Source organism: Amyelois transitella, chromosome 20, assembly GCF_032362555.1.
Source record: "Amyelois transitella isolate CPQ chromosome 20, ilAmyTran1.1, whole genome shotgun sequence".
NCBI lineage: Eukaryota > Metazoa > Arthropoda > Insecta > Lepidoptera > Pyralidae > Amyelois > Amyelois transitella.
This window is the reverse complement of record NC_083523.1, coordinates 8217838-8241359: the sequence shown is the minus strand read 5'-3', so window position 1 is coordinate 8241359 and position 23522 is coordinate 8217838. Positions and strand designations below refer to the sequence as shown.

Here is a 23522-nt window from a genome sequence, read left to right as displayed (position 1 = left end):
ACCCGTAGTTTGTTGTAGTTAGTGGTACTAATACAACTCATTACTACTGATGAAGTAAAAATAATAAAATATTTTTTTGTGGTCTGATCATGATATGTTTACATACTTTGTTCTTAAGTATCTGAAAAGTATTGCTATGTATAATGGATGTAGGAATACGTAGCTAGCTTATGTTATGTCTAAACGCATTATGTATAAATCTTTTATTGACGCAATTAAGAAAAATAAATACTTTAAATCTAACATGTTTGTTATTCTTCAAATTTACGTCTAAGGATCTAGAAAACTAGAATTTTAAAAAGTAATTATGAGTATTTGAAAATTGGGTAACGAAGTATTATTATCTAAAACAAAATAATGCCGAAATACTTATTTTGTTAGCATGATAATTGTTTCAAGCTTTGTTGTTATTGTTGTTATATTTTAATTTCATAAACACATGTTGCATAAAAACAGTAGGTACTTTTTTCATTAGCCTTAACAAATCTAAATGTAGTCTTGTCATTTATACACATCTTAACATTAATACACTAGTATTAAAATGTAGTCTATATTCATTACTAGGATTACTACTTACGTATTATTAGTCCGTATATTTATCGGCGTATGTAAGTTCATCCATATTGATCTCTAAGCGTTTGTAATAGTTGCGAAGTTTCTTTGAATTTGAATAACTCTTATGTCTACGATTCGAAATTTATACGTATTCTGAACAAGACAAACTAAGTTATACTCTGATTTGATATCTAATACAGCTAAGTTTTGTTACTTTAATATATTTGATGTCGTGTTTACTGTGAAATCAATTCTGGTCTATATATCGTTTCTTTGTTTGTTTTTTATTTGATTTCTTGAGTGAGTTTCTTGAATAAGAAAGATTCTTTTAAGAATATTGTGCAAAGCAATTTTGTAGTCTCATTCCCAACGTGCCGTCTACATTTCTTTCATCACACACATCAGTACGTCAGTGTTGGTACACAAATCCTAACATTGACACACTTGGCTAATTAGTGCTAAATCATATGTATATCATAACTAGCTACTAAATACCTACTCGCTGTATGACTTCCTTTCAGTATTTTTATTTCGGAAGTTTACAACCATTTGAACGAACGAAACAAAAATGTATCAAATCTAAATCTTTATAGGTCATGAATAACTGCTTATTTGATGACCTTAATCATTTATCTAACACTAACATTTGCGCTGGACTTCCCTGGGAAATTCCAGAAGCAAAAGTTGTCTATGTTACTTCCGATTTTGTATGTTTATGGAGTTTATTCAAACACAAATACAATTTTTTTCTCCTTATTATTACTATGGATTATAAGTTCACATACACTATCTGCTACTTTTTAGAGCAAATCTTGATCTAACAAATGGTCAAATATATTTTCTGATTTAATTACTGCCTTCTTACCTTTTGTATTGTGCACTTTCTGCGCGTGCACATCTGCTCGTTTGATGTTTCGCTCAATTATCTCTTTTGACAGCTTTTTTTATCGCCAGCTTTAGCTCTGTGAATGACCTTTCTTTTTAAACAGCGAAATTTTAAAAATACGTTTCTGCCTTTAGACGCTTTCCAGACGTATTTAGGAAATCAGCTGTTTCGTACAACCTAATTTATTTTGGCAGTCAAGGTTCCTCGTGTCGCATGCTTATATTTTTGTTCCGCAGCGCAATTTGACCATTGCTCTAAGTTGAAATAAAATAAATCTATTCTATTCTAAACGATTTTTTCTCTGATTGCAGAGAATTCTGCTTCTCGCAATCACAATACTTGGTGGACCGGTGCATTTTTGTTACAATCATAATTATTGTTCTCATGTTCAAGAGATTTCAGATAATCCCAATACAATTTCATCTTTGTACTGTATCTTTCTACACATCTTTTAATATTTTACTTATCTGAGGTTTCATCATTCCAAGTGATATTATCAGTCACTGAATTTTGTAAGATCGCTTACAAAACTTATCGAAAGGTAAAAGAATTCTGTCACAGGCAGCTATTTGATGATGAAAATAAACTTAGGCATAATACGTGTTTCGGAAGTGTCAGCTGTTTTATACGGACGTACGGCCTAATTTATTTTCGCAGTCAAGGTCCCGTGCTCGTCTCGTACGGTGACGTCTTCTCTTAAACCCATTTCGGAGAAGAAGGTGCGCATTCGATTGTGCTTCTGTATTTTTCCAGTCGGTTTTATTCTTTAGTCTCTTTTATTTTCATATTTACTTTTAACAATATCTTCAAATTTTACTCAAAATGTCCTCTTTTACAAAATGCAACAGTTTAAAAGTGTGTCCAAAGCTATTTTGTATAGTATTTTATGTGTAGTCTAAAAATTATGTACATAATAATGCTCATGAATCCGCTCCAAACAAACAAATTGCACAAAATCTTTACTACATTATACTTTAATTGTATGTATATATTTTACTACTAATAGTTACCATGTTATTGAAACACACAGACCGGCAAACGATGACATAATATTGGCATTGATTTAATACAAGTCCCCAGTATGACATACTGAAACATATGAGACATCCAGTGAAGCGGACATCCTCATAGATTTCTCATAAAACAATAACCTTCCATAAATTTTCATGAACAACGTTTATCATAGAACAAATTATCGTAATACAAAAGCTAGTCTCTCGCCCACCTGACAATACTGGCGTTAAAAAAAGTTATATTCAGATAGATAGTTGTAAGTTCCTTAATTAAGAAGTAAGTTAACTTATTGCAATCCTGTAATTTTTTTAATATCATGGTTAAATGAACTTTTACAATACTCGAGAATGATGATTTGTCGTTTCAATTCCTTTGTAAGGACTAGATCATAATCATAATATTACATTATTTATCCTACTCTTAAAGATGTGAGAAATTGTTGACATTATGTTTATTACACAGAAAAGTGACCATTTCTGTGAGTCATTGTTGTAGTCACTTCCTCACACGTTACAGTTAGATACTGATAAGTCATATCATCAAATAAGAAATCATTTTGATAAAGTATTCAGGGGAGACGATACACAACATATCTCATTGTCTTTAATTTAATTTTAATTAAATTTATACAATTACCACGTTTATCTTTATATTTTCGAGTAAGGTCGTCGGTCGGTGCATATTTTCAACTATTTGATGATAAATAATCCAGTGACGTGTTTAATAAAAGTGTTAATTTATTGCAAATTATTATTCGTAAGGAGATAATTAATAGTCAAACGAACTTACCTGTACGTGAAGTTCGACTGTAATTATGTGAAGTTGTTGTCTCGTCCGAAGATGATGAACAGATTACTAATGTAGTATCGGTCTTGTACTCACTAGCGCCACACAATTTTAAAGCTTGATTGAAAAACTGAACGCATCCCTCTGTGTGCTTCCTCTTCCGGTATCTATGGCCTTATGTCATTCTAGTTCGAAGAATTAATTTTACAGCTGATAACAGGGCAATACAATTAATCTAATTGTTTAGGATCTAATGGGTTGGGAGGGACTCATCATCTTCGGACGAGACAACAACTTCACATAATTACAGTCGAACTTCACGTACAGGTAAGTTCGTTTGACTATTAATTATGTTCGTTGTTGTCTCGTCCTCGATGATGAACAGATTACTAATGTAGATGTTCAAAGACAGAAGTTGTAAAATTAAACCAATAAATCTTTGTAACTGGAAAAGAAATATTTATTATTTTCTTTCTATAATTGACAAAAAACAGATACATGATTTTAATTATTAATTAATCACTTATTTTAAAAATATACTCTCAGCAAATTCTGAGTTATTAATTATAGGACGATTATAAAATTTTCCAAAAATAGCCGATTCTCCAGACCAACCAGCCGTTCGCCTAATCTCGTCAATGTTGACGCCTCTCTTAAACGCCGCAGAAGTCGTGGCATGACGTGTACTGTGCGTTGAGAATGTGGAGATATCTATACCACATTCTTCCATACATTTTTTGATCCAACGGCTGATTGTGCTGGTAGAAACGCTTTTATATGGTTTTCTGAAAGAAATAAATAACATATTTGTTGTTCTTAAATTCTTAGTAATATCCAAGTAGTTAATTAGAGTTCTAGCAGGACAGATGTTTACCCTATCATTAAAGAAGGGTAAAGTAAGAAAAGGTTGGCACTTATTAGGTGCTGATGTTTTGATTAATTTGTCAATTTTGATTGTTATACAATCTTCCTTAATTACTATATTATTTATATCAATTAATGAGATCGTTTGAACTCTTTGGCCTGTGGCAAGAATTAACAATGTTGCAGTCTTTTTAGTTACTAATTCTAAATTATTATCCTCTATATATTTCTCCTCAATAAATTTTAAAACTATGGATACATCCCATGTAATACTATATTTTGGGGCACTAGGTCTCAACCTAAAGAAACCTTTAAAAAGTCTTTTAATTTTTTCATCAGATCCCAATTGTGAGCCCATTATTAATGATAAGGCAGACCTATGTGAATTCAAACTACCATATGACAAGCCTTCATTGAATTTTTTAGTAAGGTATATAATAATATCAGAAATAGATGGTTCTGTTAATGAAATACCTTTTTCTTTTGAGTACCTGGCCCATGCCAGTATGCATGGCTGATATTGTTTCAAAGTATTTGTGGAAATAGAAGCCAACATGATTTCTGCTGCATCATTGTTGATTCCTAATTTTAGGAAAGCTTGCCTGATAAGACACCTGCCATCAGGCTGAGGTTCTTGTACAGAGGATGTGGATTCCTGGAATTTTGTAAAATAAGCAAATCTTTAGAGGGTTCAAATATAATAGGTTTGCTAACAAGCAACTTATTGTATAGAGGGAACCAAGGTTGAGTGTTCCAATATGGTACTACAACAATACCTTTTGCTTTATCTGTGATAATTTTTTCTAAGGTTTTAAGAACCATAGAAAAAGGTGGAAATGCATAAAAATGGAATTTAGACCAACATAGTGTGAATGCGTCGATAGCAAATGCTTCAGGGTCCGGGTGCCATGATATGAAACATTCACATTTCGCATTCGTTCTACTTGCGAACAAATCCATAGTTGGTTTTCTTAATACAGAGACTATTTTATTATAATATATTTCATTCAATTCCCATTCAGTGTTGGCTAATTGTTTTCGCGACTCAAAATCTGCAATTATGTTGTCTTTTGTATTAATGTATGTTGCAAAAATGTGTATATTTCTTAATTCACACCATTGCCAAATTTGTTTTGAGAGTTTATGTAAATGAGGATACTGGATACCACCATATCTATTGATGTATGAAACCGCAGTGATGTTATCAATTCTAAGAAGAAGATTACTGTTTGTAACATGTGAAGCAAAACACTTTAATGCGAAAAAGGCTGCCAACAATTCCAGGGAATTGATATGAAGTTTTAATTCTTGTTCAGTCCATGTTCCTCCAGTTTGTTTAGCACCACAAGAAGCTCCCCATCCAGTCCTGGATGCATCGCTAAATATTTCTAACTGATAATTATTTTTTCTTATATTGTTGGTTGATTTCATGATTATTCTGGACCACCATCTCAAATCATCTTTACACCGCTCAGTTAATGAGGTCTTTGATTCGAAATTATCATTGTTTTTAAGAAGAGATAGAAATTTTGTTCTCTCTAATTCTTTAGTATATAATAAACCATACTTGATAGCAGGACATACTGATATAAATTTCCCAATAACTTGAGCTAAGAATCTAATTGTAATACTATTTTTTGAATATAATTCCGTTACTAACTTTAAACAATTTTGTCTCTTTTCTTTGGAGATACTGATAGACATATCTAATGTGTTAAAAATAAAGCCTAAGAATTTACATGTCTGTCTTGGAATAAATTCACATTTTTCTCTGTTAATAATAAAACCTAATTTAGATAGCAGTTCTATGGTACAAGTCATATTGTTAAAACATTTGGTGTAGTTACTGTCAATGCATAAATAATCATCGAGGTACACTACTGACAGGTAGCCCTTTTGACGTAGATAAGAGGTCACTGGTTTCATGATTTTTGTGAAAGTTAGTGGGGCTGTGCAAAGACCAAAAGGTAATACATTAAACTGGTAGTATTTTCCCTCAAAGTAGAATCTTAAATATTTTTTACTGCTATTATGCATGTTAATCATATAATAAGCGTCTTTTAGATCTAAGGATACTAAGTAATCATTTTTGTGTATCAGTTTACAAACTGTTCTGTAGTCTTCTAACTTAAAATGATCACAGTTAACAAAGGTATTTAATTTTTTAAGATTTAATATAAATCTGTATGATCCATTAGGTTTTTTAATAATAAAAATGGATGAACAAAATTGGTTGTCTACAGGTGAACATACCTCTATGGCTTTCACACATAACAACTTGTTTATTTCTGAATATAGTTGTGATTTTTCAGAATCAGAAAAGTTGTTATTCAAGGGAATGGACCTCTGATGAGGTATTTCCCTGAATGGGATTTTATATCCCTTAACCCAATCCAATATGGTGGGGTCACTTGTTATTTGTTTCCAATTTTGTAAATAATAACAGATTCTTCCTACCTTAACATCTATTTCCTCCCTCGCCTCATTGTTGTTTGATCTTCTTTCTTCACCGCAGACTGATGTTTGTTGTACCGGTGGTAAGGCTGCCCTCCTGACCTCTGGGATCTCTGCTGTATTCCTGCTCGAGGAGGGCCCCGCCAGTTTAAAGTTTTATTATTATTTGTCTTGTCTTTATTTTCATTTTGTTTGACAAAAGGTTTCTTCTTGTCATCACTTTTTAGGTCCTTTCCTGATTTTTGTACAGCTTTGGCTGTCTTTATTTTTTCTGTTAAATTTTCTCCAAATAGGAATTCTCCCGCTTCGGTTTCTAACAAAGAATCTTTGAGATCCTTGTTAATAGTTGACAAGACTAAGGTCCGACGTCCTCTGGAATCCAGGAAAAGAGAATCACACAGCAATCGCCCGGCATCATTCATTTTCTTGATTATGGAGATCTTATTCTCTTGAATGTTCTGTAGGGCCATCTGCAAGGCCTGGCCAATGCAGGATAATGCCGTCGATATTTGTTTTTGACGGTTTTCAATGACCTGGTCTCTTTTCCGAGCACCTTCGTTCATGGCTGCAGCCACTTCTTTATTTAATTTAGGTGCTATCATCTTTGGTACGTTCTGGAACTCAATATTGTCCTTGTGAAGTGGCTCCCTTTCCTCTTTATCTAATCCTCTGCTAAGGATTTTTGTCCAACGGTCAGCCACTTCCTTATGTAGGATTTCTTTTTTAGGTAATGGAGCAGGTGCCACTCCCAACACATTGAGGATCTCCTCATCTAGGTTAGAATCTTCCTGGTCTAGATTTTCTTCACATGGATTTTCTACAAACTCATCCTCAGGTAGTGGGGTAGGCATGTTTTCTTTGTTATAAGATTGACATTCATCTATCTCCACATCGTCTGTAATGACGAAAAAACATGTTTATATACTGCATTAAGTCGCGCCATGTACATTCCCACAGAATGTCCTAGGTGCTTTTCGTATGAAAACCACATGTGTTCCCACAGAACACCCTTAGGTTTTATCATTGTTTTATACTTGACAGCCATGTACATTCCCGCAGAATGCCCTAGGCCCAGTGTAAAAAAAACAATATATGTTTACAGATATCCTGAGATTCTGTGTTGTGGAAGAGAAAAAATTTGGTTATAACCTCACCTTCACAATCCGATTCGGGGAGTCGGATAATTTTTCTTTCTAATTTCCGAATTTTCTTTAAAAGATGGTTCCTTTCTTCCTCCGAGGACCATTTTTGTGACATTTTTCAACAATACACTGAAAAAACTTATAAAAAATGAGGAAATATGTGACGCCGTTTTTGACACAAAAAACCGAATGACATAAGGCCATAGATACCGGAAGAGGAAGCACACAGAGGGATGCGTTCAGTTTTTCAATCAAGCTTTAAAATTGTGTGGCGCTAGTGAGTACAAGACCGATACTACATTAGTAATCTGTTCATCATCGAGGACGAGACAACAACGAACATAATGTCAAATTGGTGTTATAATGTGCCTAACTCGTGTTCAAGAGTCTAATAAAATTACTTGAAAATTGTGGTAGTGTGTGCATTACTGTGCATAGAGCCAGTAACATTCGCAATGAAATTGGCCGTGGTGGTATGTTAACGAAATTAAATACATTTAGGATTAGATCTTTTTTAATAGTTTATCTCAGCGCTGTCCTGGTTAGGAAGTCCCAGTCTGTATTGGATACTATTCAGGAGTCAGTTAATTCTACATGAACTAACTCCTGTTTGACCCCTGTGATTCTGAAAAGAGGGTAATCGCACTCAGATTTTTGATTTCGGTTACACATTCAGTAGTCTACAGTTTTGAATTTCTTTATGATGTTTTCTTAAAACACGTCCATTTTATCACTTTCCCGGAGGGGTAGCTTGTCGGTTTCGGGTACTCTTGACCAGACGAAAGAACGTCTATGCTAGAAATGCTAGAAATTTAAATAATATGTTTTACTATTTTTTTTTCCTTTCACATCGACAGGTAGAGGAACGCAAACGTGCAATATGGGAGGCGTCCGTATCGCGGCGGGAAGCGTTGTTGCAACGCGAGCGCGACCGGAGCGAGCGGTTGGAGCGAGCGCGGGCCGCTCGCTCGGCGCCCCGCCCGGCGTTCGCTTTCGGTTCGTCGACGCCGCGACTGCTCGAACCGCTCGATTCTAGTGGATTTTTCTGGGCTGCGCGCAGGTACAGTTTTTATTTATCATTTTTTTTAAATTAGGTTTATAAAAGAAAGATTTGAGGAAATTTACTCGATGTGTTAATGAATTAGGTTTGCTGTGGTAATGTTGACAATTTGAGCAATTTAAGTCTTGTTCTTACTTTTGTTAGTCACTTCGAAATTTTGTGAGTGGCATTTGTCTTAGTGTCAAGTCCGTGTACTCTTGCTAATACAAACAAAGCTATACTTAAATTACTATCAAGTAAATTTAAATGCCGACGGAGAATTGTCATTAGTTTTGAAGCTAAGTCCTAAATAATGATATGCAACGACAATGGTCACTTTTTGTGATGGTTCGGGTTGGGATCGATGCGTGTGAAGGCCATTGCCAATGCCGTCCCCGCCAGACTGGCTGGCAGCAAAAACAACATGAATATTGGCCGAGTGGCGCAAACATTGGTCATTAAAGAAATAAGCTACAGATTCATCGTTTATAGGTATAGTAAAAATTAGATTGTTACTGGCACACCAACATAAATGTTGGCCGATTGACGATTGTAATAAGAAATAAGCTTTAGCACAAATGTCGATTGCGAAATAACATCAAAGTCTTTTTGATCCTTTTACCGAGAAAAGAGAAAATGTATAAGGACTTGATTTGTTTGTTTTTGAAATATTTGTTTTGAATTTACATATAAATGAAGTTATACCAAAAAACCTCAATTAAGTCTGAATATTATTATTTTTATTCACATTAGATTCAATAATCTAACTAATTTTTTACACTTTTATCTTATTAAGAGCGTGAATATTGCATTTGATTTGAGGTCATAACTAATTCATGTCAACAAGACTAAATGACCAAAGCCTGTTATTGTTTGGCCAATGTTTGATCCAATATACATGGTACCTCACAATCACACAGCATAGATCAAGATAAAATTCCGTTCGCTCCAATGCCATGGAATTTTGTTTGAATTTATAAAATCTCTGGTGTAAATTGAGCTCTGGGCGTCATAGGACCTTGACGAGGCCTAAATGTAGGCTTGCTGGTAATTATACCAAAATAGGTACTGCTTCTAGATTTTCTTTAGAAGTTCTTAACAGATTTTGCTTTGCTTTTTGGGTTTGTAATTGGGTAACGGTTTCTGTTCCCCCCAGTGAATAACAGCTTAACATAAGTTCATATTTAAATTTTAGTTTTTTTTTTTGTTTAGTTCTTGTTCCGTATTAATTTATTTCGTTTTGTTTTACCCTCTCCAACAGGTACCAACCCATGAATGGCTAGGTTAACCAAATTTGAAACTTTAATTTTAATATTTGTTTTGTTATTAGGATTTTGTTTTGTTATTAATTTATTTTCTTTTGTTTTACCCTCTCCAGTACCAACCCCATAGATCAGATGAACTTTTTTGAATCGCTGTAAGCAGATTTTTTTATATTCGAGTATTTGTTGCGTCTCTTTAATAACTAATATTGTTTAGAGTATTTTGACACTAACTTTCACTAATATAGTCTCGATTTAGATGTATAAAGGTAACTGCTGCTATTAGCAATATAATTATGCAGAAAAGTACAGTCAGCGTCAAAAGTGCCTCAAACTAAATTTGTAATATTGTTACAGATAATCAAATTTTATCGAACAAAAAAAAATGTTTTAAGTTCAATATTGCCTTTACTATTCTAAAAACAACACTATTAAACACCGTAAATACTTGGTTGTATCAAGGTTTTGCCACTGACTGTACTTAGTAGTTCATTACCGTTTATTTTTAGTCATTGCGTACTGTACGATGATGGTACCTACCAGTCGAGCATGGTAAACAGCATGACCCTTGGTAGTGACGTTGGAAGCATGCTTTGTGTAATTATTTCGTACTTACAGATATTTAGATAGAAAACAAATTTATTTTTCACTTACAGATTTTTAGATTGTTAAATGGTTTAACACTGAGCTCCTGAAAAAAAGAGCTATAATTATAATCTTTGCGGAGATTTATTAAAAGCTATTTTAAGTGCTTAATTTTCACAGAAATCCAGTTAAGATTAATATGACATTCCATCAATAATAAAGAGTCAATCAAAAATACTGTGATTTATTAGTGAAATTTTGAATGTAAATTTAAATCATATTTTATATATACTATCAAAATTTCATTTTCAAATAAAAGGGTGATTATACCAAATAGGTAGGCAGGCAAAGGTCAAATAAGTTTATATTTCGAACATTTGGAAACAAATGAAGGATATAGATAGGAAATATTGTTTATGCGATACCTCACCTATCATGACGATAACATATTTTGAAAGATATGGCGATCACAGTAACAGGATATAATAAAATTTAGTCTATATTAAACAGCAAAAAAAAATACAATTTACCAAACATTATAATTGAAATTTTTTTTTATTGAAACGTGAGTTGCTGATAAAAACTATTAAAATTTCAATATTAAAAACACTTGATTAGTCAATTGTATTTTCAGTTAACTTATAATGAAAAATATTAAAAAAAAAAACCTTTTTATGTGTCTATATTTATTTCTTCGCTCAGAAAATATCAGTCTGATAATAGACCTAACCTTTACAAGAATGGACTTTACAACGCTAGGGTTATAGTCTATATGGAAACCTTGAAGCCTTTTTTTTAAAGAGGGGTCTGGTTCTATTTTTAATACGGATAGTATTTTACTATGACAAGCCCGTACTATAGTAAGATGGAAATACAGTTTTCCGTGAATAGTACGTCTAAGATTGATTCGATATTAATTGTATTCATAATATAGTATGTGACGTTAAATAGAATATTTAATATGTTCACAAATTGTATGACGCACGAATATCACGTGACCGTATTTTATGTAAATTCATTAGTTTAAATTTTTATGATCTTCTTAAATTTAAAAGTATATTAGTCGATATTTTAGTCTTGCTTAAATTTCATTTTATTTTGTTTGCTTTTTTTTTCTTTTATGTGATGAGCTCGGTTATACGATTTATTTCAGAAGTCTTTTTGTTATGGTGGTATAGTATTAAGTGGAAGATTATTATGATGATAAAGATGTATTATCCTTCCTTACAAAATCCCACGCAGAGATCGTGGCAAGGAGAAAGATGTAGTCTTTGCTATCGCTCCGGAGAAGAGGCATGATTTTATGTATATTTTTTATATAAATATATTTGGATAATCAATTAAGAAGCAAATGTGGCTTTCTAACTAAATTATTAAAATGTATATCAATAGCTCTTGTTGCGTTGTCTGTCTGCAGTGCGTAATTGCATAGGTATTTATTTATAAACAATGATTGCATATAGCTGGAATTCTTAGCGTCTGTTTATTTTGACTTCAACTCTGACATTCCTAGATTTAGGTCGCCGACGATGCCTTGTCCAGCGCGGAAGTATATTTAGTATTCATAACACTCTTACAAGACACCGTTTTTGAATTCATTATGCCCTAGTAACATCAATTCTTTTGCAAATATAATAATTATTAGCACGGCTTTATACAAATAATGGACACTGGGGTCAATTTGAAAAAGGTCGAATATAATAATGACAATATTTAATTTCAAATTATATGAATTTTTCAATTAATTTAACGTAAATGTACCCAATGTTGATATTTCATAAATTTTCCATATCATTTAGATGATTATTCCACTTATTCAGAATCACTTTTTTTACAATCACGATAAATGACACTAACAAAGTGAATAATTTTTTTCGCATGTATAAAGTATACCTAAATATTTAGACGTATAGGCAGAAAAATAAATCAAATATTAGATAATAATAAGCGCAATGAAATCAACCACGTTTATTTTCCCACGATACCTACCAATTAACATTAGATATAACTTGCCAGTAAACAAAATTGATTTTCATAGCCCATTGCCGAAGGGCCGAGCGCCAGCGCCGCTTGATCGCCGGCGGAAGCCCACTTAGCGTCTAGCGCAATTTCGGTCAAGTGGTAAACGCTCTCGAGGTACAGTCGGCGAGAAAAATACTACAAGATTGTATTTTATTAATTCCGATTTAAATAGTGTATCTTTAAAACACAGAGTAATGTTCGTGTGGAAATTTAAATGATACGCAAGTTCTCATAGTTATCAGAGGTTGATGAATTTGGCACGTTCACGCTTATGCCAACGTATTATAAGGATACTATTAACATTACCAGAGGGGAAAGGCAGAGACTACATCTTTACATTTGTCGTGAACAGCGTTCTTTATAGATAGTATCTCCATAACAATAATCTTACATCCAAGTTTTAATCCAATATTATTTGAAGTGACAGTCGAATAACATATAGGTACTTCACTCCGCCTCCAAAGAATTTTCTTATTTTACCAAGGTGCCAACATAGTTCGTTTGCTTTAAATATAATCTCGCGTATTTCAGTAGGTAATGATTGTGTCATTGTCCTGTTTACTGTACAAACATCATTGCAAACAAAGACCATATGTATGCGTGTTGCTTTTATTTATTTTTGGTCCGCAATCAGTCTGTTTCTAAACGAGGCTTCAAGTTTATTAAATATTTTTGATCGTATGCCAAATCTTATAATTAATAGCTGGATGTCAGCCGAGGTTGCTTTATTAAAGTTACGTTTTTACAATAGCGAAATATAATATGTTTGCTTGGCCATCTATGAAAGACAAGGTTTTGTGCGTTACTTCGCTCAACTGAATGGTTCCTCAAAAAAATTGCAATTTACTCTTGAATAGTTTGTCCCTCTCCGTGTCAAATGTAAAATCTGCCCAATACTTTTTGAATTTATTCGCCAAAAGAGAAATACAAATCGTTTCTCTTTTAAAATTATTAGTATGGAATAGTTAGAAAATTTTAAGATAAAGATTTTTCACATGACTGTACAGACTAAAGTTTTCAGTCGTAGTTATTGCATACTTTGAGGCTGGAAGCTCTACATTCCGATCATTAACGACTGTGGATCTAAGCTTAAAACTATGTGCAATATTTAGAAATGAAGCGTGAATTTCCAGTTCTATTTCTTCCACTTGCACTTTTTAATCATGGTCTTCTCTACGCAATAGCTGCCAAAGCGCTAGTGTAGAATGAGCGGCGGAACAAACTACACGGCAGCATTCTCACACAGTATCAGTAACAGCATTTAGTCATTAGTCTTTTCAAAGACTCTGATAAAGACGTGGCTGTAAGTATATTTAGATCCACAGTATTCATAAGACTGCTCATAAAGACTACTATGCTTCTTAAATCCCGTATTATCCAGTCTTCTTCCGGCCATGCCCCGTGACGTCATCTTCCTTCCTCGCCATTGTTTCTTGGTACAATGGCCTTATTTTAATGGCAGCGGATTTGACGAAATCGAGCTGACATTTTTCATGCTAATTTTTGGGTTGGTGACCCTTTGTTCTGTGAAGGCCATTTTGCAATATGTATTGTTTTAAATTTTATATTACAAAAATGGATACATATGTAATGCTTCAACAAAAAATTGAAATGAGTAAGCAGCTGATGTCGCTTTGGGTGGAAAGTCAAAATTTTGAGTTCTTGTACCTCATGAACTGATAATGAAAACTTGAAGTGTTTCAAAAGATATTCTTTATATTATTTCGTTTAAATTTAATTAATATTTTCTAAAAGAAATTGAGAAAAAAATAATTAACTTTTTATTTTCTAAAATGAATGAATAGATCTATAAAAAAGAAACTATTTACAAATCGATAAACTCTTATTCTAAAAACCTGCGATTTTCTCAGTTAATTACAAATTTAATATTCAAAATAATTTGTATAATTTATTCATTTTTGCATTTGAATTTCAAATTGTACATATGATCGCCGCATGTGATAACATGTAATACTTTATTATAATTACAAAGTTATAGTTAAGTTAACAACTCTTGTACATACACAAAGTAGTGTGAATGTTATGTAATGTAATTGCATGGTAATTAGTAACTTATGAATATTTTGTAATTACTTGTATGTGAGAAAGTCAATATTAGGTACTACAATAAAAATAAAGAAAATTTAGTACATCAAAATTTGCTATTAACTTGTAGATTCGAAAATATTTTTTTTGTTTTGTTTTTTTTTTATTAAAAGCACTGGTACCTACCTATACCTATTGACAAAAATATCATCATTTTAAATTTAGTTTTACCGCATCATGAAAGTAAAGCAAATAATCAACGCTTCGCATCGCCACGAGACTTTTAAAAATTTGTACAATTTACAAATTTACCAAATATTTGGTGTACATTTTCAGGGCAGCATCAACAACAAATGTGATGTTTGCGTCTGCGCCGCTCGTGAGACGCGCCTCGGCTCTGCACTTGGACTCAGACAATGATAACAAAGGTAATTACAATTTTGTATATTAAGTAACAAAATCATCAACAATGTTAGTAAGTTATCATCATCGACAAACTTACTTATAGCAAATGATTTGATATTATGACTTGTTGACTTGTTTTCTGTAATAAAATAATTAAAAAATATAAATATATAATAAAAAACTGCATTGCACCTTTTCCAATATTTTCAACTTTAAAAAAAATACACTTTTTAAGCTAGATGTAGACGGGTTGTCGTATGACTTACAATTTAATTAAAAGATGATATAGATTATTATGATTAAGGTGCAATAAATTTAAATGATTAAACATTTAACATATTATGTAAGCCAGATTATTTCTAACACGAACATATATTTTAATAAGCTTTATCTTTGAGAATTCTCATTACTTCGTCATGACTGACGTCATATGTTCAAACGACCGAACATTAAAATCTGTTTATAAATACATACACGACCTTCTTTTCTTTTGTTTGTGTCTCCTTGAGACAAATAACTTGCATTTGTGCATCTATTTACTAACACAATTTTCCGTTAACGCTGCCAGTCAAAGGAATTATGATGTTCACGAGTTTGTGTAAGTACCTACTAACAAATTAAGTATCTTATATAATTCAAATTCTCTGTTTATACAATTAAGACGTTTTTCATATTGGTCGAATAGATATTGCTTAGTTCAAATGATAAGTAACTATTCAAGACTCCTCAGCATAGCACGCGCGACGCTGTTTATATCGCGCGAGAAACTATCGCTGTCCCGTTTCACTTCATAATAAAATTGCGAAATAGCGATAATTTTTCGCGCGATTAAAACAGCGCCGCGCGTGCCATGCTGGGGAGGCTGATGAGCGTTAGTTTAGTTTTTGCGCGTGGAAAAATATGGTCAGAAAAAATATAATTATATTGGGTTAGATTCCCGTTTAAACTTTTCGGAGGTCATAGTACGGAAATTGTTCCACCCAATCCAGCATCATGGTCTGAAGACGAACCCCAGGCTCCTCTACAGAGAGGTCAGGATGTAACAGGGGCGAACGCCAAGAGGAAGAAAAAGGAGATTCTTTATTTATTCATTCCTCTGCTCACTGGAATGAGAGAAAAAGGTTTAACCAAAACTCTTATTTCACTCACTTACACAAATTAACTCTTAGCTCAAGCTTATTGAATACCTATTTTACTCGCCCATTTCGCTCGAACAATGTAAACTCCTTGCCTCACATTGGATTCGCTCAGCCTTGCATTGGATTAAAGATAATACCTAGTTCTTGTGAGCTAGATGTGTGTCAAGAAGATTAGACATCACTAATACTTGAATGATAGTCTAGCCTATCCTAAGCTAAGTTTTAGCATGTTAAGAAATGTAGAAATTTATAGCGTGCTTTGCATTTGTACAGTACTAAACGGGATTTTGCTGACTATTTTGTGATTAATCATCGCTAAACCTCGTAGCGAGATACGCGCGACGCCGTTTTTATCGCGCGAGAAACAATCGCTGTCCCGTTTCACAATATAATAAAAAGCACAGCGATAGGTTTTCGCGCGATAAAAACAGCATCGCGCGTCCCATGTTGCGGGGGCACGTCAATATTTTAATCTGCAATATGGCGAGATATGCTTTATTTTTGTTCGAGCTGTACATTTTAAACCTGTTATCATGTGAAATTACAGACAACGAATACCGATGTGGTCGTTATTGGCCTTCTATTGACAAATTCTATATACCTTTGTAATTTTATCAAAATCAGACCAGCAGTTCAACAATATCGCGTTTCAAACATACAGAAGTTCATATAAAAATGTATTTTCTACCCAAGTTAATTGTACACCTCACTCGGTTTCTTGCTTTGTAAAAACAACGACACATCAACCGCCAGTTCAACAAATAATGGACACATTGAACTAATAACTGAGTACTTTTAGATTAGTTCAATAGTACAAGTAGTAACTAACTAACTAATTCTCTTGTTTTAATAATACTACATATAAGTTAATATATAGTCATTCTCCCATTGCAGCGCCTGACAGGGTCTTTAATTGTTCCTTTATTTCATAAACGATGACCTGTATACTGTACATTAAGGATGCAATAAATAAATTGAATTGAATTGAATAGGCATGATGACAATTTTTTTTTTTTTTTTGTTTTGGTAATAATTTAGTTTCACAACAACTAAAACATTGGTCAAATAATGGCATCAATAAACTACCTGAGATATACGAAGTAACATAACACATTATTTGGACTCGTCCAAAACGCCTCTTACAAAACGCGACTCAAGTGTGACGTCACATTAGAGTAACTTGTTCGCGTCATGAACTTCATTTGTATGGCAGCTACCTTAATTATTGCGTTTATGAATATGATGTCTTAATAAAAGTTATTCCAAATTTTATTTATTCACTCCTGGCATAGTTATTTTTCAATAATTTTGAATTTTTTAAATGGACTTTCCCATCGTACTTTGAAAGAATGTAAAACGTATAGGGTGTCAAAATTAAAACTAAAAATTCACGTAACGTATTTAATTACGTGTAATCTATCATGTTATTAAATAATTTATATTAAGACCTTGTCATCATCCCTATTGTTGCAGACGAACCCGACCGCCAGCAGCCGGCGATGTGGTCTTCCGTGGCCCGGCGCCGCACCGACCTGGTACCCACGCTGCCCGCGCCGCGCGGACCAGGTAGAGCGTACTCCATGACCAGGCTCGACAGGATCCCGCAGCGGCCGCTCCACTCGGCCTCGCCGAGTATGCACCACCTCAACAGGAGCCGTAAGAGATTGTGTGCCGCGACGCGCCTCGTGCGCTTATTGCTTCGGGTTTAGGTCGCTGGGAAAGGCTAATGTTGGCGCTTTGCGTTTTGTTGGTTGTATATTGTAACACTTGGTACTGTTGCAATGTGATAGTTATTGTCATTGGATTTACTATCGCACCATCTGTTACATTGCGCCCCGCGTGGCAATTCTAAAACTCCACATTTGACTAGATGATTTTTTTTTTATTTTCGAAATTAATATACAATTTTCTATTTCATACATCAATTAATGATTCAAACTCCCCATTTGACGAGTTTTTTTTTTACGAAATTAAAATACAATTCTCTATTTCATACATCAATGATTCAAATGAGGGCTCACCAAATAATGTGTTGCAATGTACCGGCTCACGCGATTACGGCGACCCGGGTATTTTTCGTTAGTTAGTAATGATGATGGAATTATAAATTAAAATTATATAAATTAAATATTCCATATATATGTTGGGAGCTTCGCCAGAAACTACGCTTTGCATACAATCGTGTGAATACAATTATGGGTCGCTTTGCTTTTCATTTGTATAGTATTTAATCCATTTTGTGTTGTGCAATTTTGTGGTAACATGAAATAACATTTGGCCAATACTATTGACGAAATAAGTCTTATTATAATATTATTCACATATTTATTGAAATTGCTTAAACGACAATTTTATAATATTTATATATAAAAAATTTAAACATTATAAAAAAATGAGAAAGTTAGGTATCTACTTCGACCCAAGCTACCGGTAGTTAAGCCGGCAGAAAACAAAACTTCTGATAATCAGTGCCGTATCCAGAATTACTTTCTTCGGCTTCTGATCCTTGATCTAATGGAGCTGTAAAGATTTTATCTATCTATGTTAATTCCAGTTATGTGTGTGTGTTTTAAGAGTGGTAAGGTAGATAAGTAGTAAAAGAAGAAGAAGTAAGCTATAGCCATTCCGTAGTTAGCTGTACCGAGTGTGATGACCACAGATATCTTCATACTTCATATCACTGCTAGTGGTATTGGAGTTGCACCTTTCTCTGTTTCGAGGTCCGGGCCCAAGGTCTGCTTTACAAGATTAATCACTTCTTCGACATCTTGAGAGAACTGATATACATAACTTGAATCTTTTGATCGAAATGTCTGATAGTCTATCAGAGCTAAGTTAAGCAACCAATGACAGCGCTCTATATCTTAAGAACGTTACCTGATTGGTGGATTCGTTTTTCTAAAGCCAATCAGATATTTTTGAACATATAGCGTAAGGTTCTAAACTAAATTCACGATTCATTCATCAAAATGTGGTGTGGGTAAAAATCATAATGGATTTTGGAAACCTTTTGGTATATTGGTAACTTCTGGGTTGCACTGCTTCAACTGTACGACTTAACTATCGGGTATGTACAATTTTACGATCTCTTTCTCTTCCCTACTGGGTCCGGTTTTCTTTCCTGCTCTTACACACGAGGTGAGTCAAATTTTGATTAACATTTAAGCCACTGCTTTACTAATGTAGGTGTGAGCCTGACAAGGAAAATTGTATTTTTTAGCTTTGAAATGCACAAGTAATGACGAACAATTTTGATCGAAAAGTAAATAATTTGTTAAAGGAAACCTTTTCATACTTAACCTACCATTTTCATATATTCTCCTAACATGGCCTTGCAACATTTCCGCAATATGGTCTCTAAAAGCAGTCTTAACACAATATATGTGCTATACACCAGCCTAGACGTAGAAACATAGGCAGACGAGGTGTCGCTTGAAAAAAAGTGAAGCATCGTAATGGCGGCATTGTACGCATGTATGAGTGACAGAAAATTAGATTATCTACTGTCACTCTATTAGCGCGTGCGCGAGACGCGTTCAAATACAGCCGGCACACTATCAGTGCTTCATTTTGTCGTACAGGTGATACGCCGTCCGCCTTTTTTTTTTGTACGTGTTTGCTGATATGACTAGCAGAGAATGCCTTGTGGCACCTGTTGTACATTTTACTTGCATAATGTTTAAATAAATAAAATAAATAAATGATTGCCGTGTGGTTCCCGGCACCAATACAAAAATGAATAGGACCGCTCCATCTCTTTCCCATGGATGTCGTAATAGGCGACTAAGGGTTAGGCTTACCAACTTGGAATTATTTTTTAAGCGATGGGCTAGCAACCTGTCTATTCATTAAGCCAAACAGCTGAACGTGGCCATTCGGTCTTTTCAAGACTGTTGTCTCTGTCTACCCCGCAAGGGATATAGACGTGACTATATGTATGTATGTGTGTAAATAAACGATCGAACCGGTGTCCCAGAGCCGCGGTCCGGGGAGACGACGCCGGGCTCGCGGCCGGGCAGCGCGCTGGCGGGCGTGCCGCGCCGCGCGCAGCCGCGCCGCCCGCGCCCCGCCTCCATCGCCGGCACCGGCGTCAACACGCCCAGAGGTGAGGAGTAGTACCATCTCTACTTTGTTTGATACGTTTTGAGTTTAATTGTTTGAGTTTATTATAGTTTAAAAAAGAATAGGACCGCTCCGTAACGCCCAGAGGTGAATCCGCTTTCCTTGATAGTTTTGAAATGGTTTGAGTTTATTCTAGTGTGATGCCGTGCCGAGTGTTTCACGGCGCTACTTTAAAAAAAAAGAATACGCTTTTTTTGATAGTTTTGAAATGGTTTGAGTTTATTCTAGTGTGATGCCGTGCCGTATGTTTCACGGCGCTAATTTTAAAAAAAGAATACGCTTTGTTTGATAGTTTTGAAATTGTTTGAGTTTATTCTAGTGTGATGCCGTGCTGTGTTTCACGGCGCTAATTTAAAAAAGGAATACACTTTGTTTGATAGTTTTGAAATGGTTTGAGTTTATTCTATACCTAGTGTGATTTTACTTTTGAAATGGTTTGAGTTTATCATAGTGTCTGTGTTCGCGGCACTAATTTAAAAAAGAATAGGACCGCTCCGTAACACCCAGAGGTGAATCCGCTTTCCTTGATAGTTTTGAAATTGTTTGAGTTTAACCTAGTGTGATTTTTTTTACTTGGGTGCCGTGCCGTGGGGTTCCCGGCACTAATATAAAAAGCTCCGCTCCGTCTGTTTTCCATGGATGTCGTAAATGGCGTGTAAGGGACAGGCTTATAATATATAATGAAAAATTTTCATGCTCTAAATGAGTCTTAGGTTTTTTTATATATTCTAACCACATGATGATGTGCTTTTTTTGTTATGGCAGTTGCTTCATTGCTCGATGTGCTTTTGTTGTAACTAACAAAATAATGATTTCAAAGAGGTTATGTCAAACATAACTAATTTATGAAAAATAACAACTTGTTAATACTCGAACTTACTAATTAGACACATGTAAATAGGAAATTTACATTTCTTTTATTTTACAGATAGATAATTATGACAGATTCATAAAGAAGTAAAACGTCACAAAATTTTTTGAATAAAATACAAGAAAATATTTGCACATCATTCTATATTAATTCACGTTGTATTTCAGAAAATGGATCCAATTATAGTAGTAGGTATTATAGAAAGCCATTTTTGATCCATTACCAATCAAGGAAATAAACAAATATATTCAGTATTCGAACAATTTTTTTTTTAAATCTTATCCTACCAAAAAATTGGTTACGTACAATAAAGTATATACTAAAAACAACAATAAATAAAGGCGACGTCCCACTAGCCGGCGGCGGCGAGACGAGCGGCGCGAGCGCAGCGACCACGCCGACGGTGTCGCGCGACAGCAGCACGGTGGGCCGCGCCGCCGCCACCCCGCGCCGCCCGCGCCCCAGCTCGGTGCATCTGCACTCGAAGACACGTCAGTATACAGTATACATAGAATAGAATAGATTTGTTTTCCACGTCAGTATACAGTATACTAGAATAGAATAGATTTGTTTTCCACGTCAGTATACAGTATACTAGAATAGAATAGATTTGTTTTCCACGTCAGTATACAGTATACTAGAATAGTATAGATATTTTTTCCACGTCAGTATACAGTATACTTGAATAGAATAGATTTGTTTTCCACGTCAGTATACAGTATACTAGAATAGTATAGATTTGTTTTCCACGTCAGTATACAGTATACTAGAATAGAATAGATTTGTTTTCCACGTCAGTATACAGTATACTAGAATAGTATAGATTTGTTTTCCACGTCAGTATACAGTATACTAGAATAGTATAGATTTGTTTTCCACGTCAGTATACAGTATACTAGAATAGAATAGATTTGTTTTCCACGTTAGTATACAGTATACTAGAATAGAATAGATTTGTTTTCCACGTCAGTATACAGTATACTAGAATAGTATAGATTTGTTTTCCACGTCAGTATACAGTATACTAGAATAGTATAGATTTGTTTTCCACGTCAGTATACTAGAATAGTATAGATTTGTTTTCCACGTCAGTATACAGTATACTAGAATAGAATAGATTTGTTTTCCACGTCAGTATACAGTATACTAGAATAGTATAGATTTGTTTTCCACGTCAGTATACAGTATACTAGAATAGAATAGATTTGTTTTCCATGTCAGTATACTAGAATAGTATAGATTTGTTTTCCACGTCAGTATACAGTATACTAGAATAGAATAGATTTGTTTTCCACGTCAGTATACAGTATACTAGAATAGAATAGATTTGTTTTCCACGTCAGTATACAGTATACTAGAATAGAATAGATTTATTTTCAAAATTGGATACAAGGTATCACTTATTGACGTCACATATAACTTAAATCTATTTATAACTACCTACTGCCGCTTCCGAAGCGAATGTGTAGAAGAAGCGGCGGGACAAACTACACTGCATCATTTTCATCGGACGTCAATTTGAAAATAAAGATGTCTTAAATCTAAATAGTGGACGAATGCACATTGTCTACATACTCTGTCTCTCTCTCTCTCTCTCTCTTTCACTCTCTAGCTCTTTCATCACAAACCTTAAAAAAATTCAAATTCAAAATTGTTTATTTCTCTCCGTGCCGTGTGGTTCCCGGCACCAGTACAAATAAAGAATCAGGACCGCTCCATCTTTTTCCCGGCACAAATAGAAAAAAGAATAGGACCAGTCAATCTCTTTCACATGGATATCGTAAAAGGCGATAAAGGGATAGGCTTACAAACTTGGGATTCTTTTTCTGGCGATAGGGCTAGCAACCAGTCACTATTTAAAAAAAAGGGATCTTAAGTTTATAAGCCTATCCCTTAGTCGCCTGTTACGACAACCATGGGAGAGAGATGTAGTGGTCCTATTCTTTTTTTTATTTGTGTCGGAAACCACACGGCATAGTAAAGAATAAATATATATTTTTTATATTTCAAATTGCATATTTCAAATATAATTTACATATTTCAAATTGCATATTTCAAATATAATTTACATATTTCAAATTCGTTGAAATGTACTTATGATTTTTTTTTTTACAGCGTTGTCATTAGCGCTAGCGCCCGGCGAAGGCAAGCCGCCTCCGCACTCGAGTAGAAAGCCAAAGCCATCCAAAGAACACGATAAGGTAATATGTTCTTCTTCTTCTTCTTCTTTCTTTTAGTCCTTTTTTTTCTTTTTGGTATCGAACGGGAAATCCTTTTTACGGACAACCCCCCCGGGTCTTCACCCGGGAGAGTGTGGGACTCCTGGCACC

General features: G+C 34.3%; 2 protein-coding genes across 10 annotated transcripts in view; one reads left to right on the top strand and one right to left on the bottom strand.

Moving 5' to 3' along the window:
• The window catches only part of LOC106131598 (GRB10-interacting GYF protein 2), a 55928-nt gene that overhangs the window by 18745 nt on the left and 13661 nt on the right, over positions 1-23522 (top strand). For 3 of the 7 annotated variants that reach the window (XM_060950009.1, XM_060950006.1, XM_060950008.1), the window contains 6 exons: positions 8559-8761; positions 14992-15083; positions 17673-17855; positions 20176-20304; positions 21534-21683; positions 23308-23393. In XM_060950009.1, the coding sequence (XP_060805992.1) occupies positions 8559-8761; positions 14992-15083; positions 17673-17855; positions 20176-20304; positions 21534-21683; positions 23308-23393 (843 nt within the window). Of the gene's footprint in view, positions 1-3003; positions 3225-8047; positions 8175-8558; positions 8762-14991; positions 15084-17672; positions 17856-20175; positions 20305-21533; positions 21684-23307; positions 23394-23522 lie in introns of those variants that run through there. The other 4 variants (XM_060950013.1, XM_060950010.1, XM_060950007.1 and 1 more) reach the window with 4 other exon arrangements.
• On the bottom strand, positions 3678-8013 carry LOC132902950 (uncharacterized). Of its 3 annotated transcripts, XR_009657289.1 has the most exons (4): positions 7714-8013; positions 6563-7454; positions 4580-4760; positions 3678-4026 (listed from the first exon to the last, which is right to left on the bottom strand). XR_009657289.1 is itself a non-coding variant. In XM_060950014.1 (3 exons), exons 1-2 carry the CDS (start codon positions 7814-7816, stop codon positions 6571-6573), a joined length of 987 nt encoding a protein of 328 aa, XP_060805997.1. In that variant the 5' UTR covers positions 7817-8013; the 3' UTR covers positions 3678-4760; positions 6563-6570. The 3 variants fall into 3 exon arrangements, 2 of the variants coding, with proteins under 2 accessions (XP_060805997.1, XP_060805998.1); XM_060950014.1 differs by having other exon boundaries at positions 3678-4760; XM_060950015.1 differs by lacking the exon at positions 4580-4760.

Coding starts and splice junctions, on each gene's coding strand:
- LOC132902950 (XM_060950014.1), bottom strand. CDS start 7,816: ATGTCACAAAAATGGTCCTCGGAGGAAGAAAGGAACCATCTTTTAAAG. Junction 7,455..7,713: donor CCCCGAATCGGATTGTGAAG/GTGAGGTTATAA, acceptor TCGTCATTACAG/ACGATGTGGAGATAGATGAA.